This window comes from Crassostrea angulata, chromosome 5 (assembly GCF_025612915.1).
Source record: "Crassostrea angulata isolate pt1a10 chromosome 5, ASM2561291v2, whole genome shotgun sequence".
Classification (NCBI taxonomy): Eukaryota; Metazoa; Mollusca; class Bivalvia; order Ostreida; family Ostreidae; genus Magallana; species Magallana angulata.
In genome coordinates, this window is record NC_069115.1 from 45,613,496 (window position 1) to 45,631,340 (window position 17,845).

Below are 17,845 nucleotides of genomic sequence, written 5' to 3' on the forward strand. Positions count from 1 at the left end.
ATTTACTCCTCTGTAAATCTTGACCCCACCCCATTTTGCCCCCCCCCCGGGGGGTCGTGACATGAACAAATTTGAATCTACATTACCTAAAGGATGCCACCATACAAGTTCAAGCTTTTCTTGCCAAATGGTTTGTGGGATGAAGATTTTTGAAAAATATTTTCAATAATTTTAAATTATCTGCCCTTTGTAATTCATTTTACCAAACTTGAATCTTTTTCACCCAATAATGCTTTGTGCCAAGTTAAAATTGGCCCAGTGGTTCTGGAGAAGAAGTTGAAATTGTGAAACGTTTACACACGAACAGACAAACAGACAGACTCACTTGAGCTTCCAGTATTGCTTTTCGTATCATTGATTTAGAAAACAAATTTGATCATTTAAATAATAAAACAATAATATGCTTTCTTTGGCGATTAATGCGGGATATGAAGGTGGCGACCCTGCAAAAAAAAAAAAAAAAATACATAACCCGCAGGCTATGTTAGTATTTTGCAATTATCATAGCGTTTATTACCCGCTCAAATCGTCAAAGTAAGCAGTGTATTGTTTATATTTACATCTTTATTAAACAAATTCTTAATTTGATTGTAAAAGTAAAGTAAGTGAAATTAACTAAATACTATTAATGTACATCAGTTAGTTAGCTAAAAGAAACAACAAAATCGATTCCTATGACAATTTGAGTCTGGTGTCATCATTATTATTTCACGCAGTACGCAATCGTTCCTGAGTTGCTGAAGATTTTGACCAATGGATAAACGTAACGTAAATCTTTTAGTCATCTAAGTTTCTACAGAGTTATGTTTTACAATTTTTTTCCGTGCGAAATATATGGATTCATACTCCATATATGGAAATACAGCATAATAACGTTGCGCAGAAGAACAATGTTATCAGTAAACCATTTGTTGTAAAAACTAAATTCTACATGAATTTTACCAAATACGCCATCTTTTTGCTAATATAAGATGTATCTTAAAACTAAAACCCTTATCCTGAGCCACTAAAACAATTCAAATGGAATACGTCGGTATACATTATATAAACACAATATGTTTTGTATGTAAATTGAGAAGTAAAACGAAAGTTCTCTTTTTTTCTCTGCTGGCCACGTCGCTGTAAAACAAACACTAAGTGTTTTAAATTTTACAATAAGTAGATTGTATCTTTCGGTTATTTATCCTGATGGAGGATATAAATCAAGCCAGATTTACTATGTGATGTGTTTCATGGATAACTGATAAGGACGGCCGTAAGGTGAATATGATTTTTTCTTATTTCAAGTGTCTTCAGTAAATAATGTAAATATACTCGTTATCTTTAATTCAACAAGAAACAAAATATCCTTTTATTTCAGGATGAATGTGCTTGATAACCTCATCTATCTCGTTGTGACATTAATTGTGGTACAGCGAAATAACGTATATTCATTTACAAGTATGCCAAATTCTTTTCCTCTTGTCGTTTAATAAATTATGATTAGAACAAAGCTGTGTTAATTAATTCTATTTACTTATTTGTCAGATAACGTATTATCATTGATCTGATTTTTTTAACACCATATGTTTTAGTTTTTGTTTATATGTTTCGCTCTGTAGATTTTACTGTGGTGATTCTCAATACCACCAACATTACAACACACCAAGGAAACACGATAGACCTTAAAGCACAGGTCACCAACGGAGGGCGCAATAAAATCATCGAAGTCCAGTGGCTCCGAAATGAAATGAAGATAGCCAATACTTCGAGACTGACTGAACAAATACAGAGATTTTATCCATCGAATGTGTCATATGTGATTAGCACATTAAGAATAAGAAATGTAAACCTCTTTGATACAGGTAAGAATGTTTTCATATCAACAATATGACATTTAGTAAGCCTGTAACTCAGGACGGGCATTAACATTGGACAGCGTCTAACACTTCCGTTATTTACTGTTTAGGATTTCCGGTTTTGTTCTTATCGGAACACGACGAGCTGTTCAAAGTTTATACATGTATGATCATGAGTCACTTCCATCTGAATAATGTCTAAGCTTTTCTTAAACAAAAAACCACTTATCTTAGGGCGTTGAATGACCGCACCAGTATATCTTTTTTTTTGTTATAAGAAATTATTAGCTGTTTGCTCAACAAATAACTAATTGTTATAATTAATTATCAACTCGATACGTTACTTTTTTATAATTTTAGTAGCTTGTAACAGCATTATTCAAATTTCAATTTGAAAAAAAATGCACACTCAATTAATTTAAAATATATTGTTATTCAAAAGCACAGTACTTACCAAGTTGGCTATTCAATGAAAAACACGCCTAAAAGCTTTCCCTATCCCTAAGACCGATATAAACATGTAAGTCCGTGCTCTTTCACCCTTCAAACAGTTTTGCTGTACAGATTTTACCTATTTAGATGAACATTTTACTTCGCCGTGTCTGTTGCGATGTTATCATTTGAGTTTTGTGCAGAATCTTAAACAACGAATTTGTGTTTACTACATGTTGGTCATGACTTTCAGGTCTCACACTGATGCAGCTGAACGGAATGATTTATATACTAATACCCGTGTACTTGTGCCAACAATTGAATCGTATTCAGCTTAAAATCAAACCGTTAATAAAACTATAAGCAATCTATGATTAAAAGACGAAATAAACTCATTTTCTAAACCGTATAGTTGCAATTACTAAATAATCCTCAATTGTTCGGATCTAATACATGATTGTCTTTTACTAATTAACAATTATTAATTGTCAATGAAAATAGTCTTGGACTCATTGACAACTAAAACTTGTTAATTAGTAAATGACATTATGGAGCATCTCTAGATACATGTAATTTCCGTGTCTGTCATTGATTAACTTGCAGGGAATTGGACATTTAGGGTAAAAGCAGACAACGTTTCTATAACAAGGACAGCAACAGTTACAGGTAAAATAATTCAAGTTTAACTGAAAAACAATAATTCCAACAGAACTTGCTATTAGATTAAAAAGATATCTTTGATTGTTTATCAACAAGCTTTTATCAATATATTTATATCCTTTTTATGACAATATACAGAAAATTCAAAATAGATTTGGTTTTTTTAAAAGTCTTTGCAAAACCCATTCTCAAAGTGCAAAGGGATGCGCTGCTGATAAAGGAAGGAGATGCAATATTTATTGTGTGCTACTGGACACAAAACGGACACGAGACATCATTTCCTCTGATTCGCCTGGCGCCTTATACTGTTAATGGTGAGAAAGCTGAAATTACCTTGCCAAACTTAAAACACATTTATTATAATTCATTGTTGAAACCTTATATTTCCTATTGGTTTTGTTCAGTATTTTGCTAAAAATTTTCTTTGCTTTTATTTCTTATTACTTGTCTACACTAATGATACAAATAATAATAATTATGACTTTAATAAGGCATTTCCTCGGCTCAAGGTCAAATCTTGAATGATTTACCTTTGTTATAGGAAAAATTCTTAGCACGTCAAAATAAAAATTGATATAACATAGAAAACTATTTTTCTTACCTAAAAAGGATTGGATATAAGAAAATAATCTGCTTTATACTTGGTTGGCCAGGGTGAAATAATTTGATATCTTTAAGAATAAAAAATGAAAACTACTAACAATTTACATTGAGCACACACTGTAAACTTGTAATTTACTTTAATTATGCATGCATTATAGGCAAATTTTTTCTTCATAATATTCATTTTAACATTGTAATTTGCCACTGAACCTACCAATTTAAATTATCAGAACGCAAAACTTGGATAAGTACCTCTTCAAGTGATAATTCGTATGCTGTGTTTATGAAGAAAAATGCATATGCCTCGGACGCGGGTCAATACAGGTGTATCAATAACCAAACCTCTGATGTGTATTCTATTCAGTCAAAACTTGTAGATGTCGACATCTATACAGCAGGTATCAGTTTGAATATTTTTTCTCGTATTCTCCCTTCTTTTAAATTAGTAATACAAATGGAAAATTAGTATAAATTTTCGGGTAAACATATAGTATTTGCGATTTCTTCTCACTCTTTTTGTATAAAAAAAATCTGACCTAATGTTCTTAGATTCACTTTTCTGTAAACGTAAACTTGCTCTAAACCTGAGTTTTTTCTTACAAGATGACACGATATGTGCGTCAAGTCTTGATGAATACGGACTAAGCTGGTCAAACACTTACGGTGGAGAAATTAAATATGGATCGTGCCCCACTGACAAAACAGGTGATTTTATTATTTTTTTTGGGGGGGGGGGGATGACATTCGCAAAACTTTAAAAAGCGTTTATGATTATCAGAGATGTTAGATGGGTTTTAAGTAAGTTTTATTTCTTTCTTTTTTCTTAAAAATATTGCATCTAACCTTTTCTATATAATTATTTTGAACACAACTCTTAGGTACTATACATGAATTGACTCTATACAGAGAAAACTATTGCCTTAAAAAACCTAACAGATTTTTTTTGGGTAAATATACCTCTAAATCAGAAAAGGTATTTGCAATCGTTAAATTAATAAAAAAAAGTTTTACCCCTATAGCCATACAATCTAACGTAAACATTGGCAAGTACCCAATTTCTTAGATTTGAAATTCACAAGTTAAATATATTCTAAAAGATACGTGTAATATTTTGGAAAATTCTTCTTTTTTTCATGTAATCAGGTTATTCATCTCGTTACTGTGATATGTATGGTATATGGGATTTTACGGACTTGTCCTACTGTGCAGAAAACGACTTTGATTCACTGGATCAGGAGGTTAGGAATAATGAGAGAGAGAGAAAGAGAGAGAGTTACTTCTTGAATGATCAATCTTATCTTAGAAAAATATATGCAAGTTATTAATTTTGTACCTATTAATTTGTCGTTCGTAGTTGGATGCGATCTACACAGAGAGGGAAGACGGATTGACAAACCCAACAACAATTAGCAATGCAATAAATTCTACCTTAAGTGGGATTAACAAAATTTCTCGGAACGGTAGTTCATCCGGAGGTTTGAACAGAACACTCCAAATTCTGAGTAGAATCGTAACATTAGCCAACGAGTCCGATTCCATTAACGAAGAGGTTGTTCAACCTATTATCAAGATGATTCTTTTATCATTTGTGAATTTAATATCATTCTGTTATATAGTAATTTCATTTCAGTTATTCTTTTTTTTTTATTCGGTATGGTCTTTGCACCTCTTTATTGAGATTGTTTCATTAACGATCTAAGTGTGATGTTTATTGTAAACAGCATTGCTTAAATTCCAGGTAATATTTTGTATACATGTATGAGTTTCAAAAAAAAGATTCCAATGTCAAGGAAATGACGATGCCAGGATTTTAATCATCAGTACTTTACATGTAATAGGCTTCTATAGACTTAATTTTGTTGGAGTTACCTTTCGTCGAAGTAGTATTTTTTTTTATAAATAATGCACATTCGATGTATCAACTACACTTAAGTATGTATAATTTTTTTTTATTTTTAAGTCGTTTTTTGGATCAGTTGACAACATTTTATCAACAAGAAACAATGATGCATGGATAACATTATCAACGGTAAGTAATTAATACTGTGTCAGATAATTATGCCAGTGCCGAGGTGACATTTTTGCACCCGCTTAAAATGCAGCGTCCTAAAAATCCATATACAATGTATATCAAATGATACACCATTGTATACAGAGTATAAAACCGCTTTTGTTGGTTTTTTTGTGGCTCACCTGACAGGTGAGATAATTACTTAAAAAAAATATCCTATAGGAAACAATAATACCCATAGGAGAAATAACTTTTCTACATGAAAGATTGAAAATTCTTTAAGATTTTCAAAAACATCCGATTGGAATTAAATTCTCCATGGAAGAAAAAAATTCTTAAAGGAATTTGGATCAGGCAACTAGTTTTCCAGCAGGAAATTCAGATTTCCTATCGGATGTTAAATCCTATCGGAGTTTTGTTCAAATCCTATCGGAAGTTCCTATGTTAATTTCTTTTATTCCGGTAGGATATTCCAAATATCCTATAAGAAATTTGTTTTTCCTACGGGAAAAATCATTTTCCTGTAGAGAAATTTATTATTTAAAGGTAAATATCTCACCTGGCAGGAGAGATACGAGAATAACAAAGGTGATGAAAAACTCCCCACGCATTGGTTTATCATATGGCATATTTTGAATTTTTCGACACATGCAGCTTAGACAGGTGCAAAAATTTCACCTTGGCACTGACATAATCATCCAGCACAGTACTAGTTGTATCAACGAACGAACCATACATACATACATACAATGCATACATACAAACATACATACATACATACATACATACATACATACATACATACATACATACGTACATACATACGTACATACATACATACATACATACATACATACATACATACATACATAGACATACATACATACATACATACATACATACATACATACATACATACATACATACAATTTTTCATTTAAAAAAATCGAAAGAAAAATAAAAAAATTTATACTTTGCAGAAACCAAATGTGTCAGATGCAGGGACAGTTATGGAGTTAGTGGAGAGATTCAGTGTCTATGCAAAACAAAAGGCAAAACAATCAACAAGACAGGGGAATACATTTATTGGAGAAAACTTCTGTGGGTGTTTGTTGTTTAAAGTGTCTTTATTAAAATGATAAATATTTTCCTATCTAAATAATAATATCGATAATTTATTTAAAGCGGTTAAAAACAAACTTCAACCTCAAAACAAACAAAAAAGCAATATAAAATATGAATTTTTTATAAAAATGTTATAAAAAGAGTTGTTTTCCCTCCATAGATTTGGACTATGCTGTTTTGAATTCAACCAATAGCATTACGTTTCCAGTTATCAAGTCTGGCACATCTTACCTTTCTTTACCGGGTCAAAGATTAAATGTGTCAGGTATGCTATGTTGCAGGAGCTTATATGTGTCAGATATATTATGTTTTGAGAAATTAAATGTGTCAGTTATGTAATGTTACAGAAGTTTAAATGTGTCAGGTATGTTATGTTGTAGGAGATTGAATGAGTCAGGTATACATGTACTATGTTGCAAGAGATTAAATGTGTCAGTTACTATTATGTTATGTTGTATGAGTATAAATGTGTCAGGTATGTTATGTTGTGGGGGTTTGAATATGTCAGGTATGTTATGTTGTTAGAGAATAAATGTGTCAGGTATGTTATGTTGTTAGAGAATAAATGTGTCAGGTATGTTATGTTGTGAGAGATTAAAAATGTCAGTTTTGTATGTTGTTGGAGATTAAATAAGTCAGGTATATTATGTTGTAGGAGATTAATTGTGTCAGGTATGTTATGTTAATAGAGTTTAAATGTGTCAGTTATGTTATGTTGTATGAGTTTAAATGTGTCAGGTATGTTATGTTATAGGAGTTAAAATATGTCAAGTAAGGTATGTTGTGGCTGACATGATTTAGAGCATGTTTTCGTGTTCTTAGTACACTAAAATTTGAGTTTTATTGTAAACATCTAGTTTCCTTCTATCTGCCAATTCAAACCCCCAAGTTACGTCGGTCATTTGATAATCACACTTGAGTTTTAGAACATCCGTACGTCTTAGTTTTTTTGTTCCTTGAAAAGATGCATAAAAATGAGCAATTCTATATACGATATGAATAAAATATCTTTTTTTTAAATGATTTTACAAATTTTATACAAATATTCGCAGCACTGATACATCTTTGAGATTTACATTTTCATTTCAGAAAATTTTTACACTGCAGTGATTTATAAAACAATTGGAGACATTCTTTCTACAAATATCAATAACTCATCTACGTAAGTTATTCGTACTAATTATATGATTATATAAATAACGATTTTCCATGTTTCTTGAGTTAATATTTCATATTGTACACAACAAAGATTTCTTGAAAAATAGTCAATTTTTATGAAACGTAATAACAGTTAAAAGCTTAAGAAAATAAATATCCTTATGAAAAATATTATATGTTACAAACTTGTGTTCAAATCAAGGTTGTTTTATAGAAATCTGGGGAACAAAAAAATGTCGGTAGGCACACCAGTTCTTTCCTTAAAATTGGACACCGCTCCGGATACGCTGTCTCCACCACTTAACCTACACTTTACTACGATAAACAAGGTCAGTAATACTACAGGCTCTGAGAAGTATAGAAAGTTAACTGATAATTTCAAATATGTATTGACATTGTACTGTTTTTGCTGAGAATTGATGATATTTCGTTATAATTTTACTGTTGCTACTGATAATTGCTGTCGGTTCTGATATTTACTGATGTTTTTGCGGTGAATGTTGGTAATTATTGATTTACTGATGGTACTGAACATTTCTAATAATTACTGATAATATCATTTAAGCCCAAAGAATTGTCTTTTATTTAAAAGAAAACATATTATTCAGAAATATTGCAATTTATATTCAATTGTTTATTCGATAAATGCAGACTCCACCAGAATATTTAAATTCTAAATGCATCAGAAATTATCAGTAAAAATGACACTTTCTGTACTTTTTAGAACCAGTAGTGTAGGGAACATGGACATATAATTATGCTTTCAAACTTTATTTTTCGTCAGAGATATTCAAGATACTAGAACCCATGATAACAAGATGGTTGCTGTTTTGTTACATTTTAAAATCAAAGAAAACAGCTTTACGTTAATTGACTTCATAAGTCAATCACGTGACCAATTGCAATTGGTATTCTTCAATCGTCGTGCATCGTGCGTTAATAATATTACATTTCTAACTTTTTGAAAACAACAAGGCCAACAGTTATCATGCTTTCTTTTATGTGTCTCTATAAAAAAGGAATCAAATATAATAGAATTTATTTCCTTACCTCTTCCGGGGCCTCTTGTGCGGCTCAAGTACGCAAAAAATGTCAAATGTTCAAAAGTATCTTTGAACTCTACCTCTACACATAAGAAAAAGCGTTGTTATAATGTCCATTAACCTCTTAAATTGAATTTTAATATTCCCTGCCTCTGGTTCAGGGGATAAAGCCCTAGGGCGAGGCAAAAATGACTATATAGTGCAAAAAGTTAAACCTTGAAAATATTCTCATTAACTTCAGGCTCCGTCGTCACCAATTTTCCTCAAGTCAATACTCAGCCTCAAATCTGAGATTTGACCTCAAGTTTATGCATTTTCCTTTACAGAATTTGAGTTGAGAAATGAGTTGAGGGATTTGAAAACTTTGGTTACGGTGGAGCCAGTCTATATTTCATGAAGACTAAATGCATAATCAAAATGTCCATTAAGATTTCTAATTAAATTGCAAAAAACATAACTTTTATGTCAGGGGGTTTAGGCCTAAAGGTATGGCCAGCATAATCGTATAATAAATATGTATGAAATCTTAGGAAAAATCATCATATCTTTCGCATGTACTTTTGGAGATCGCTAAATGCATGAATTTGAAGTCACTTAAGCCCTCTACTTAAAATATATTATTAGTAACCTTTGGGTTAGGGGTTCAGACCCCTTGGTAAGGTCAATATGGCCATGTAATGAAAAGTAGGAAATTTTAAAAAAAAAACTTCATCTCTTCTTCCATATATATTTAAAGAAAGCTAAATACACTTGTACATGATTACATAATGTCCATGAAGCTCTCTACTAAAATTTAAGAATATTCAGGCGATATAATATGGCGAATAAGACCCTATGGTTAATAATTCATTAAATCTTCAAAAAATATTTTCCTATTTCAAGAAAACTTAATGCATGGGTTATGGTGTCAATGAATCCGTTTAATATTAAAATTGTAAAATCACTCATTGCTCAGGGGTTCAGGCCCTGAGATTGATGAAATATTTATAAATTGTCTCCTTTGGTCCCATGTATTTGTTTGAGAAAAAGTAAATGCATGATTATCACAATTTTTACAACATTATTTAGTACACATGTACGATTTATTGATCATTTGCATTAAAGTCTATCTGAAAATAAAAATGTTATCACATAGTTTTTTTTAAGTTACACATGTATATCTTATTTAAAGATTAAATAATTATCTAAAAATCATTTGATTTTATATTTTTTTATACAGACTGGTGACTTATCTTCCGCAATTTGTGTCTACTGGGATTTTGCAGCTAGGTAAAATTAGAAAACTCATTTGTTGCCGAAAGTTTAAACCAGTTTAAAGTATCTCTCATAATTTGGCATAGTGTATAAATTCATTAATAAATGCTGGGAGATTTTTTACCCCCGAGCGTCTGCGATACACGATCACAAATTCGACCATGAGATATTTTTCATGACATATTTTACCCTTTTTTATGTGTTAATCCATATTTAATATGCATTTTTATGCAAGATATTTATTTTAAATAGTGCATTAGTACTTGTACGTAAAAATCAAATATAACATCATCACAGCCAGTTTTATATAAAAAAAATTGTTGCCTTTGCGAATATTGAGCATAATGACATGATTCATTTGGTATCACATTATCTCAAAGTCTAAAATACTAAGTAACTAAGTTAATGAAACTTATTTTGTCAGTACTCCTGTTTTTGAGATCTAACTATAGTTTTGATTGAAATTATTACTTCTCGCACCATTTGATCACAAAATCAAGTCGTTGCTGTATAAGTTGGTTTTTAGATTTTGCTCTTGGTTTAAAAAAAAAAGTGCCTCATAGTTGTAATGCTTTTATAAAGTCATGTTTTAATGTCTGATTTTGTGCTTATGTAGAAGCGGTCGGGGTGCTTGGAAGACAGACGGATGTACACGTGTATCATTGTCAACCAATGAAATTGTTTGCCAGTGCAATCATCTGACCAATTTTGCAGTATTAATGAGTTTAGACTCGACGGTAAATTGTTTATAAACAAGCATTCTGAGAATATTGCACAAACAATACACATCCCCTACCGGTTTGTATTATTCTATGAAAGCCTTGAAGCATACATCTATTTCAAAACTATTATAAACGAGATGTAATGCTTTAATCAGAGATTAAAAGAACAGAGGAAATTCAAACTACATAGTTGATATAGAAATTAAATAAAACAGGGGTAAAATGATACTTTTTAATTTTATCTCCTGTAATTTCGCCAAGTCCATTAAGTATTTGCTAGTAGAAATTTGTGAAAAATGCACTGTTATGCAGAATTCAGAATATCATTTCTTACCGTCTACTGTTCCCCGAATCAACAGACCAACCGATAACGAACCCGATTGTAATAATACAAAAACCCTGTCGATTAAATTTACAACACCCTGCTTGGAACTATTTTACAGACCTTATTTCTTTGTAAGAATCAAGAAAAGGAATGCTACAAGTAATGCACAATATTATTATTACTGAATACATACTTTCCTCGTTTCTTCAATACACACCGAACCCGATAACGAACTCAAACATTATAAAATTGGAATATAAAGAATTAATTTTCTCGCAAATTTGTCAACCAGACGCTACAAAAGTGTAAACTTGATTTGTAGTTTGACATTTTGAAGCTGTTCAGCAAATTTCATATTATTCCTCTTACGCATAAGGAATAAAAGTGTGGAAAACTGAAGTGGTACGGACTGACGGACAGACATACGGACGGACGGACAGACGGACGCAGAGGAAAGCTATAGTACCCTCCTGCAAAACCAGTAGGGGACTCATAAATTAGCTTAAACCCTTCACAAAAATAAGTACTTACCTCTCTGTTGTACGAATGCAGCATGAATATGAGAATTTATCTGTACTACATAACAATAATTGTCAACAAATTTACCATTCTAGGTACTGCTGCACTATACATGTAGATATGTAGTTGCCACATAATTTTTTCTTTACAGATAACAAACGCGTACGTTATTTCTACAATATCTACGATTGGAAGTGCGATTTCAATTTTCTTTGCCATTTTGACGATTGTGATGCATATTATCCTTTGGAGGTAAATTCACTTACGATGTGTCAAATAATGGTGCTTTAAAGTTTATTTTTTGTTTTGGTTATATGATATACACAAACAAACAATCATTAAAACATAATCATCATCTGAACTTTCTTTTCTATCATACTACGATTATTTTTAAAATTCGTTTTAATACTATTGTATGGGCATGTTAGCCTTTTCATAAGACTTAGTGCTTAATATTGATAAAAAATAAAAGTGACCAGATGTTCCACCAAAAAGAGATGGTAAAAAAGTTTGAATGTATGAACCTTAAGAATATGTTTCTGATTAAAATAATAACTATATTTAATACAAGACATATTAAATAAAGCATGTTAACATATAATTCATTTGATGTTTCCTAGTTCCCTAAATATATATTTTATCATGGGTTTATATTATACCCTAAACTAACGTCGTTAATTGAACACGAATTAGCAAACACGGTTATAATAGTTTATCATATTGCATATTTTCAGTTACGTCAAGAGTGACGTCACAGTCCTGCTGATGAATCTCTGTGCTGCTTTGGCAATTTCCTACACTGTTTTTGTGACAGGAACGGATTCGACAGACAATGAGGTTTGTCTTCAAAGAAGTAAACACACTACAATTCGACTTTCTTAAAATGAATATTATTTTTCAAAAGGGAATTAAAATGCGCAAAATATAAGTACCGTATACTAGTAACATTTATCTTTATAGAATAGGCAGGGATATGACTTATCATATCAATGTTTTGAAAGGAATAATTATCCTTTACATGTTATCCTGAGCAAATAGTACATTTTTTAATCAAAAGAAACCAAGTTCAACGCAGAGGTTTGGCACAGCGCAGATAATCTAATGATTATTCATGCCGTGTTTACTACGTTGCTAATTATTCTGTATAACCCCAGATCTTGTGTACAGCCGTTACCTTCCTGCTACATTTTATGCTGCTGGTCATGTTCTCTATGATGCAATGTATTGGTATACATTACTTGCGAAACATTGTACTGGCTTCCATCTGGATAAAAATGGCCGACCAATTTTCCCGTAGATCATCGTTGCCTTGGTATCTTCTTTTTGGATGGGGTAAGGATTTATAATATGTGGATTATGTGTTAAGGACGTTGTTTACTCAGGGTTTGAGTTATCAAATTCGGATTGTTATAAAGTTCAATGTCATGAGTAAAATTTGTTCTAAACACTAAAAACATTTATGAAATGAATTATTATTGACAAACCATTCGATATGTTTTACTATGTTATGGAATTAGGCTCAAACAAAGTTGGACTTTAAGCAAAACAGAGGAAATTCGGACTAAATTTTTCAGATTCTGTTCTTCGCTGAAATATTTTTGGTAGTACTGTAATATTCAAAGTTGAGATTTTAATTGTTAGTTAACATAATTTTGCATATTTTCTGATGGTATTATCTCACTTTTTCGTTTAGATATCCGAATGGCACTCAAAAATATTGAAAAATGCTTAAAAACGATAAAAGACACCATATCTCAAAATTTTGATCATTGCCCTCATATAACGTTTATGCCTGCAGGGTAAGGTCAATATCCCTAGTTTAATGCTATAAATTTTTTTTCAGTATTATCATCATTCAGTTTTTTGTACAATTGAATCAAAAAGGGTAGGAATTTAAAGACTGTTAGAGGAAATTCGGACTGGAATATTTATAAAAATTGTGAATAAAAACTTAATGTTTTGTGTCTGTTTAGTGTCGCTGCTATTCATAAACTGTATTTAATTTTTAAAAGAGTTAAGCAATTATTATTATTTACACAATTAAGAAAATATCAACCACGGTGTAAACATTTTAGGGACTTTTCTTAAATTTTCAATATATATTCAATGGCCATTATCTCAAAATGTAGGTCATTGACCTACTTTTTTGAAAGTGAAAAATAGTACTACCATGATAAGTCTTTTACACACAATAGATTGTTTTTCATCATCATCAGTGGAATTTTTTTTCATAGTATACGTATACCTTTATGACTTGACGATGTTACACAAGCTTAGAAGTATCTTGTATGTAAACAGTTAACGAAAGATGTTTTTTAATCATTTTTTCTTACCAATGTTATATGATATTACTTAACTTGGGAGCAATTTACGCTTTATAAATCGGGAAGCGGTATGAAGAAAAGTGTAAATATTCCAAGTTATGTAATACTCGTATAACATACGCAGACATTAGAATAGTCCTTTAATTTGGTAGTAAAGAAATGAAATAAGAAAATATGGCCCATTATTTTATAAAAAACAATTTAAACGTAACGTCAAGAGAATGAATACGTTTTTAACGCGCGTCGCATTGTGAGGTAGGCAATTTATGTCATACGACACATATGGATTGGTTTAGCCAGTCAAATGAGGCCTAATAACTGGAATGTATGTATTATATATGATTGTACTTATGGATATAACATGGAAAATTAATCTTTTTCAAAGTCTTGGCATTGATTTATTTTCTTATTACGTATAGGAATACCATTGGCCATATCTTTGTCAACTGTAGGACTTTTCTATAGTCAAGGAACTTACGTTTTACCAAACATGTAAGGATATGAACCTCATTTATATAATAAGAACATTAATTCCAAACGTTTTCAATAAGATTGATTTAACTCTGAAATAGATAATGTATTTCATCACGTTTTAAATTCTTGGTATCATGTGTTTAATTCCTGTTTACACAACAAAAGACAAAATCCTGTTTATATTGCTTATTATTCAACAGAATATATTCAAAATAGGTTTTTGAGCACAAGAAATTTAAAGATAGTGCCTTTAAATATTAGAAATTGGGCGATATTATTAACGATTTCATGCCTTATCTCGACAACACTCTTTCAACCATATAATTGAGGAGCAGTATTAATATATCGTTTTGCCTTTTAATGATGTGTACTTTGTTAAATTGTTGTGAAACAGAATCTATTGTGTGATTCAAAATTTTTATTTTGATATGCAGATGCTGGTTATCAACCGAGAGTGGCTCTTTGTACCTTTTCATTGTTCCTGCGTACCTTATTGTACTCGTAAGACCTTGCATAAAAATACGTTGAATTTCACTTCATAGAATACCCTGCCTAGAGGGGAAAAAAAACGATTTAACTTCATGACTTTTCAGATTAACATCATCATTCTGATAGCACTGATTAAAGTATCTGTCGCTCGTTTAAAACCCTTTCAAAGTCTGCGCAAACAAACTGAGGGCAACGGTGATTCTGATAATGCTGCCAAAGCAAGGTAAGTTAAATCCTTCTGTATCAATAGAAATGGGACATTCTTGTTAATGTTTTAAGTCTAAACAAAACATTACTTTCGAAATAAAATTGCCAAAATATGTATTTGTCTCTCATTTTTTTCCAGACAAGCATTAAAGAATTTTGGGGTCCTTGTTCCAGTTCTCGGATTTACGTGGCTATTTGGTATACTTTCTATAAACAAGGATACAGAAGTTTTCCAGTACCTTTTCACCATTAGTAGCTCCCTCCAGGTAAATGTTGGTAAACTTTACAATTTGTATAAGTATTCTTCGAATTTAATATAATTCTACAGACAAGTAGGCACGTCCACTCTCTCGGTCCCCGAATCAACACGAAGCCAAATTGAATATTTTCCACAGATGACTCGACACGCTTTTCTTATTAATCGATTTTCTTATTATACATACACATGTACTTCACACATTTATATATTAATTTTAGAATTAGATGGAAACACATTTCCAACTTATCAAAAATACCACTACTCAAGTGAATAGATTATCAAAAAATCATTAAAATGGCAATGTCTTAAAGTTATATATCTTAAACGACTTTGTATAGTCTCATTACGGACAATAGCACACATTTTGAATTTTAATTTTGGTCTTAAAAAGGCTAGGTAACATTTTGTAACATAAAATCGTGATTTTTGAAAAAAAGGTTTCATTGGTCTAGCACTTTTATTTTTTCTTGCTTATAATATTGTAACTTGCTTCTGTCACTTTGATAATTTTATATAAGATTAATGGTTTCATTCCTAATACGGAAAGAATATGTAAAAGAATGGATTTTTGTTATGTAACTATTATGTATAAAAGTGTAAATGAGCAATTTTAATTTTTCGTTAAATAAGCAACGTTATATGCATATGACAATGCTACTTTAATGTAACGTTTTCTTCAGTGTCAAAGAATTTCAGAAAAATGGAACTAAATTTTTACATCTATGAACCAAGCAATGAATTCTTTTTTGTTACTCTAAATTGCACCCACTCCTTGCATGGAAATAAATGTCTATTAAGGAATAAACTAATTAATTATGTATATGACATTTTTTCTAGAATTTTGAACTTTCTCATGTTGATTCTATACTGTTTAAATTTTTAGGGACTTTTTATTTTTCTTGTCCATGTACCACTGAACAAGAAAGTAAGTGACACCGTATTTGCTGTACCTTATCAATTACATGTAGTACTTGAATTTCTTTGATGCAAATGCTTTTTATTTCTGTTTTCTGCATAACTCATTGCAGCCATCTTTCTGTTTGGATGACTCAAATTTAACCTTTCTTTCAGTGGAAAGACGCTTTTGCAAAGAAATACAGGAAAGTTGATAAGAGTAAAAACACCCGCCAAACAGGATCTGAATCAGCAGCATCGTCACACCCAGTTACAAGTAACAATACAGCTAAATCAAGCCTTGGGTCAAACCATGAACTCACAGAGGTAATTATAAGAATGCACAGAGTTGTCTTTTTTCCCAAAAAATACATTAATGGTTTACTAAAATATAACATTTGAGTGTTATTGAACATTAACTCATATTATGAATGTATCAATTCAGAATTAGACTTACATAAGGTCAATTCTTATTTTTCCGAAAAAGAATATTATAGGGTTTTTATCACTTAGCAATAGAATAAAATAGACAATCATGATACTTTTTAGCATATTCAAGTATAATTAAAGTTTTAAAATTCTTTTCTGTTCGTCATAGGTTGCCAAAACTACGAAAGAGAATTGAAGATGGATAATTGTTTTAAAAGAATTACATGTAGATAAAACAATAAATGTATCAAGTACATTGCAAGGACTTGCTGCTTCTTTCAGTATGTGTGATGTATCATAATTCTCTCTTGTATGTATGAAAGGTCAAAAGATACTATGCTAAATGAATATGCGTCTTGAATGTACGTAAAAAAGGTTTCTTGATGTTTCTCAAATGCTGGAAAAAAAACCCCAAAGATAATGGATTTTTCAGTATATTTGCATACAGAACAAGTGTAATAGGAATTATGTGAGAATGTACATGTAGCTGATTTATATAATCAATCTGATGAGTGAAGAAATGTAGGTTCATATACATGATGTTTTTGTTTTAAATTCTTTCTCTCCTCATATTTTCTTTAGATGCATAATCTATTTTGGAATTGAACAAGCAATAAAATAAACTGTTGTTGCAAATTAAAATAAAAATAAAGTTAGGAAATACAATGATGAGAAAAAGAACACATATTATAGTGACATACATATTATTAAAAGCAATAATATATACCATTTTCTTCCATGATCTGTTTTCTGGACGAAGTTTAATTGTTAAATCATTTAAAGTATGTCTTGTTGTTTTCTATTCACATTTTAGCAACTTTACGTTTTAAAAACATTTAGCCAATGAATACCCGGTATCTCTTAAACACGATAACCTTTCATCTGTTAAAATCGCATAGTGGCCAACTCAGTCTTTAAATATATTAAGCAAGGTAGTGTGAGTTTATATACTAGTATTTATACAGTGTATAAATTATGTTTACTTTTGGATAGGTATTTGTAAATGTATTTATTGGTAAACGTGATAACATTATGCCAAGATCGATTCTAAAAGTCATACTTCTTTATACATTGTTTTA

General features: G+C 30.8%; 1 protein-coding gene across 1 annotated transcript; it reads left to right on the forward strand.

The window, feature by feature from the left end:
- The first annotated feature begins 838 nt into the window (after positions 1–838).
- Positions 839–17,022, forward strand: LOC128183585 (adhesion G protein-coupled receptor L4-like). The gene is made up of 26 exons (XM_052852666.1): positions 839–1,260; positions 1,361–1,440; positions 1,602–1,844; positions 2,874–2,936; positions 3,101–3,244; positions 3,764–3,931; positions 4,137–4,238; positions 4,677–4,771; positions 4,888–5,082; positions 5,494–5,562; positions 6,525–6,645; positions 6,830–6,934; positions 7,759–7,831; positions 8,042–8,156; positions 10,090–10,139; positions 10,741–10,861; positions 11,842–11,942; positions 12,425–12,527; positions 12,845–13,022; positions 14,434–14,506; positions 14,923–14,989; positions 15,082–15,200; positions 15,324–15,450; positions 16,327–16,368; positions 16,515–16,664; positions 16,936–17,022. Exons 2-26 carry the CDS (start codon positions 1,362–1,364, stop codon positions 16,960–16,962), a joined length of 2,730 nt encoding a protein of 909 aa, XP_052708626.1. The 5' UTR covers positions 839–1,260; position 1,361; the 3' UTR covers positions 16,963–17,022.
- The last annotated feature ends 823 nt before the right edge of the window (positions 17,023–17,845 follow it).

What these genes read in the sequence shown, in the direction of transcription:
- LOC128183585 (XM_052852666.1), top strand. Translation starts at nt 1,362, where the DNA reads ATGAATGTGCTTGATAACCTCATCTATCTCGTTGTGACATTAATTGTG. An exon ending in TGTAAACCTCTTTGATACAG is followed by an intron (nt 1,845 to 2,873) that starts GTAAGAATGTTT and finishes ATTAACTTGCAG; the next exon opens with GGAATTGGACATTTAGGGTA. An exon ending in GGCGCCTTATACTGTTAATG is followed by an intron (nt 3,245 to 3,763) that starts GTGAGAAAGCTG and finishes TTAAATTATCAG; the next exon opens with AACGCAAAACTTGGATAAGT.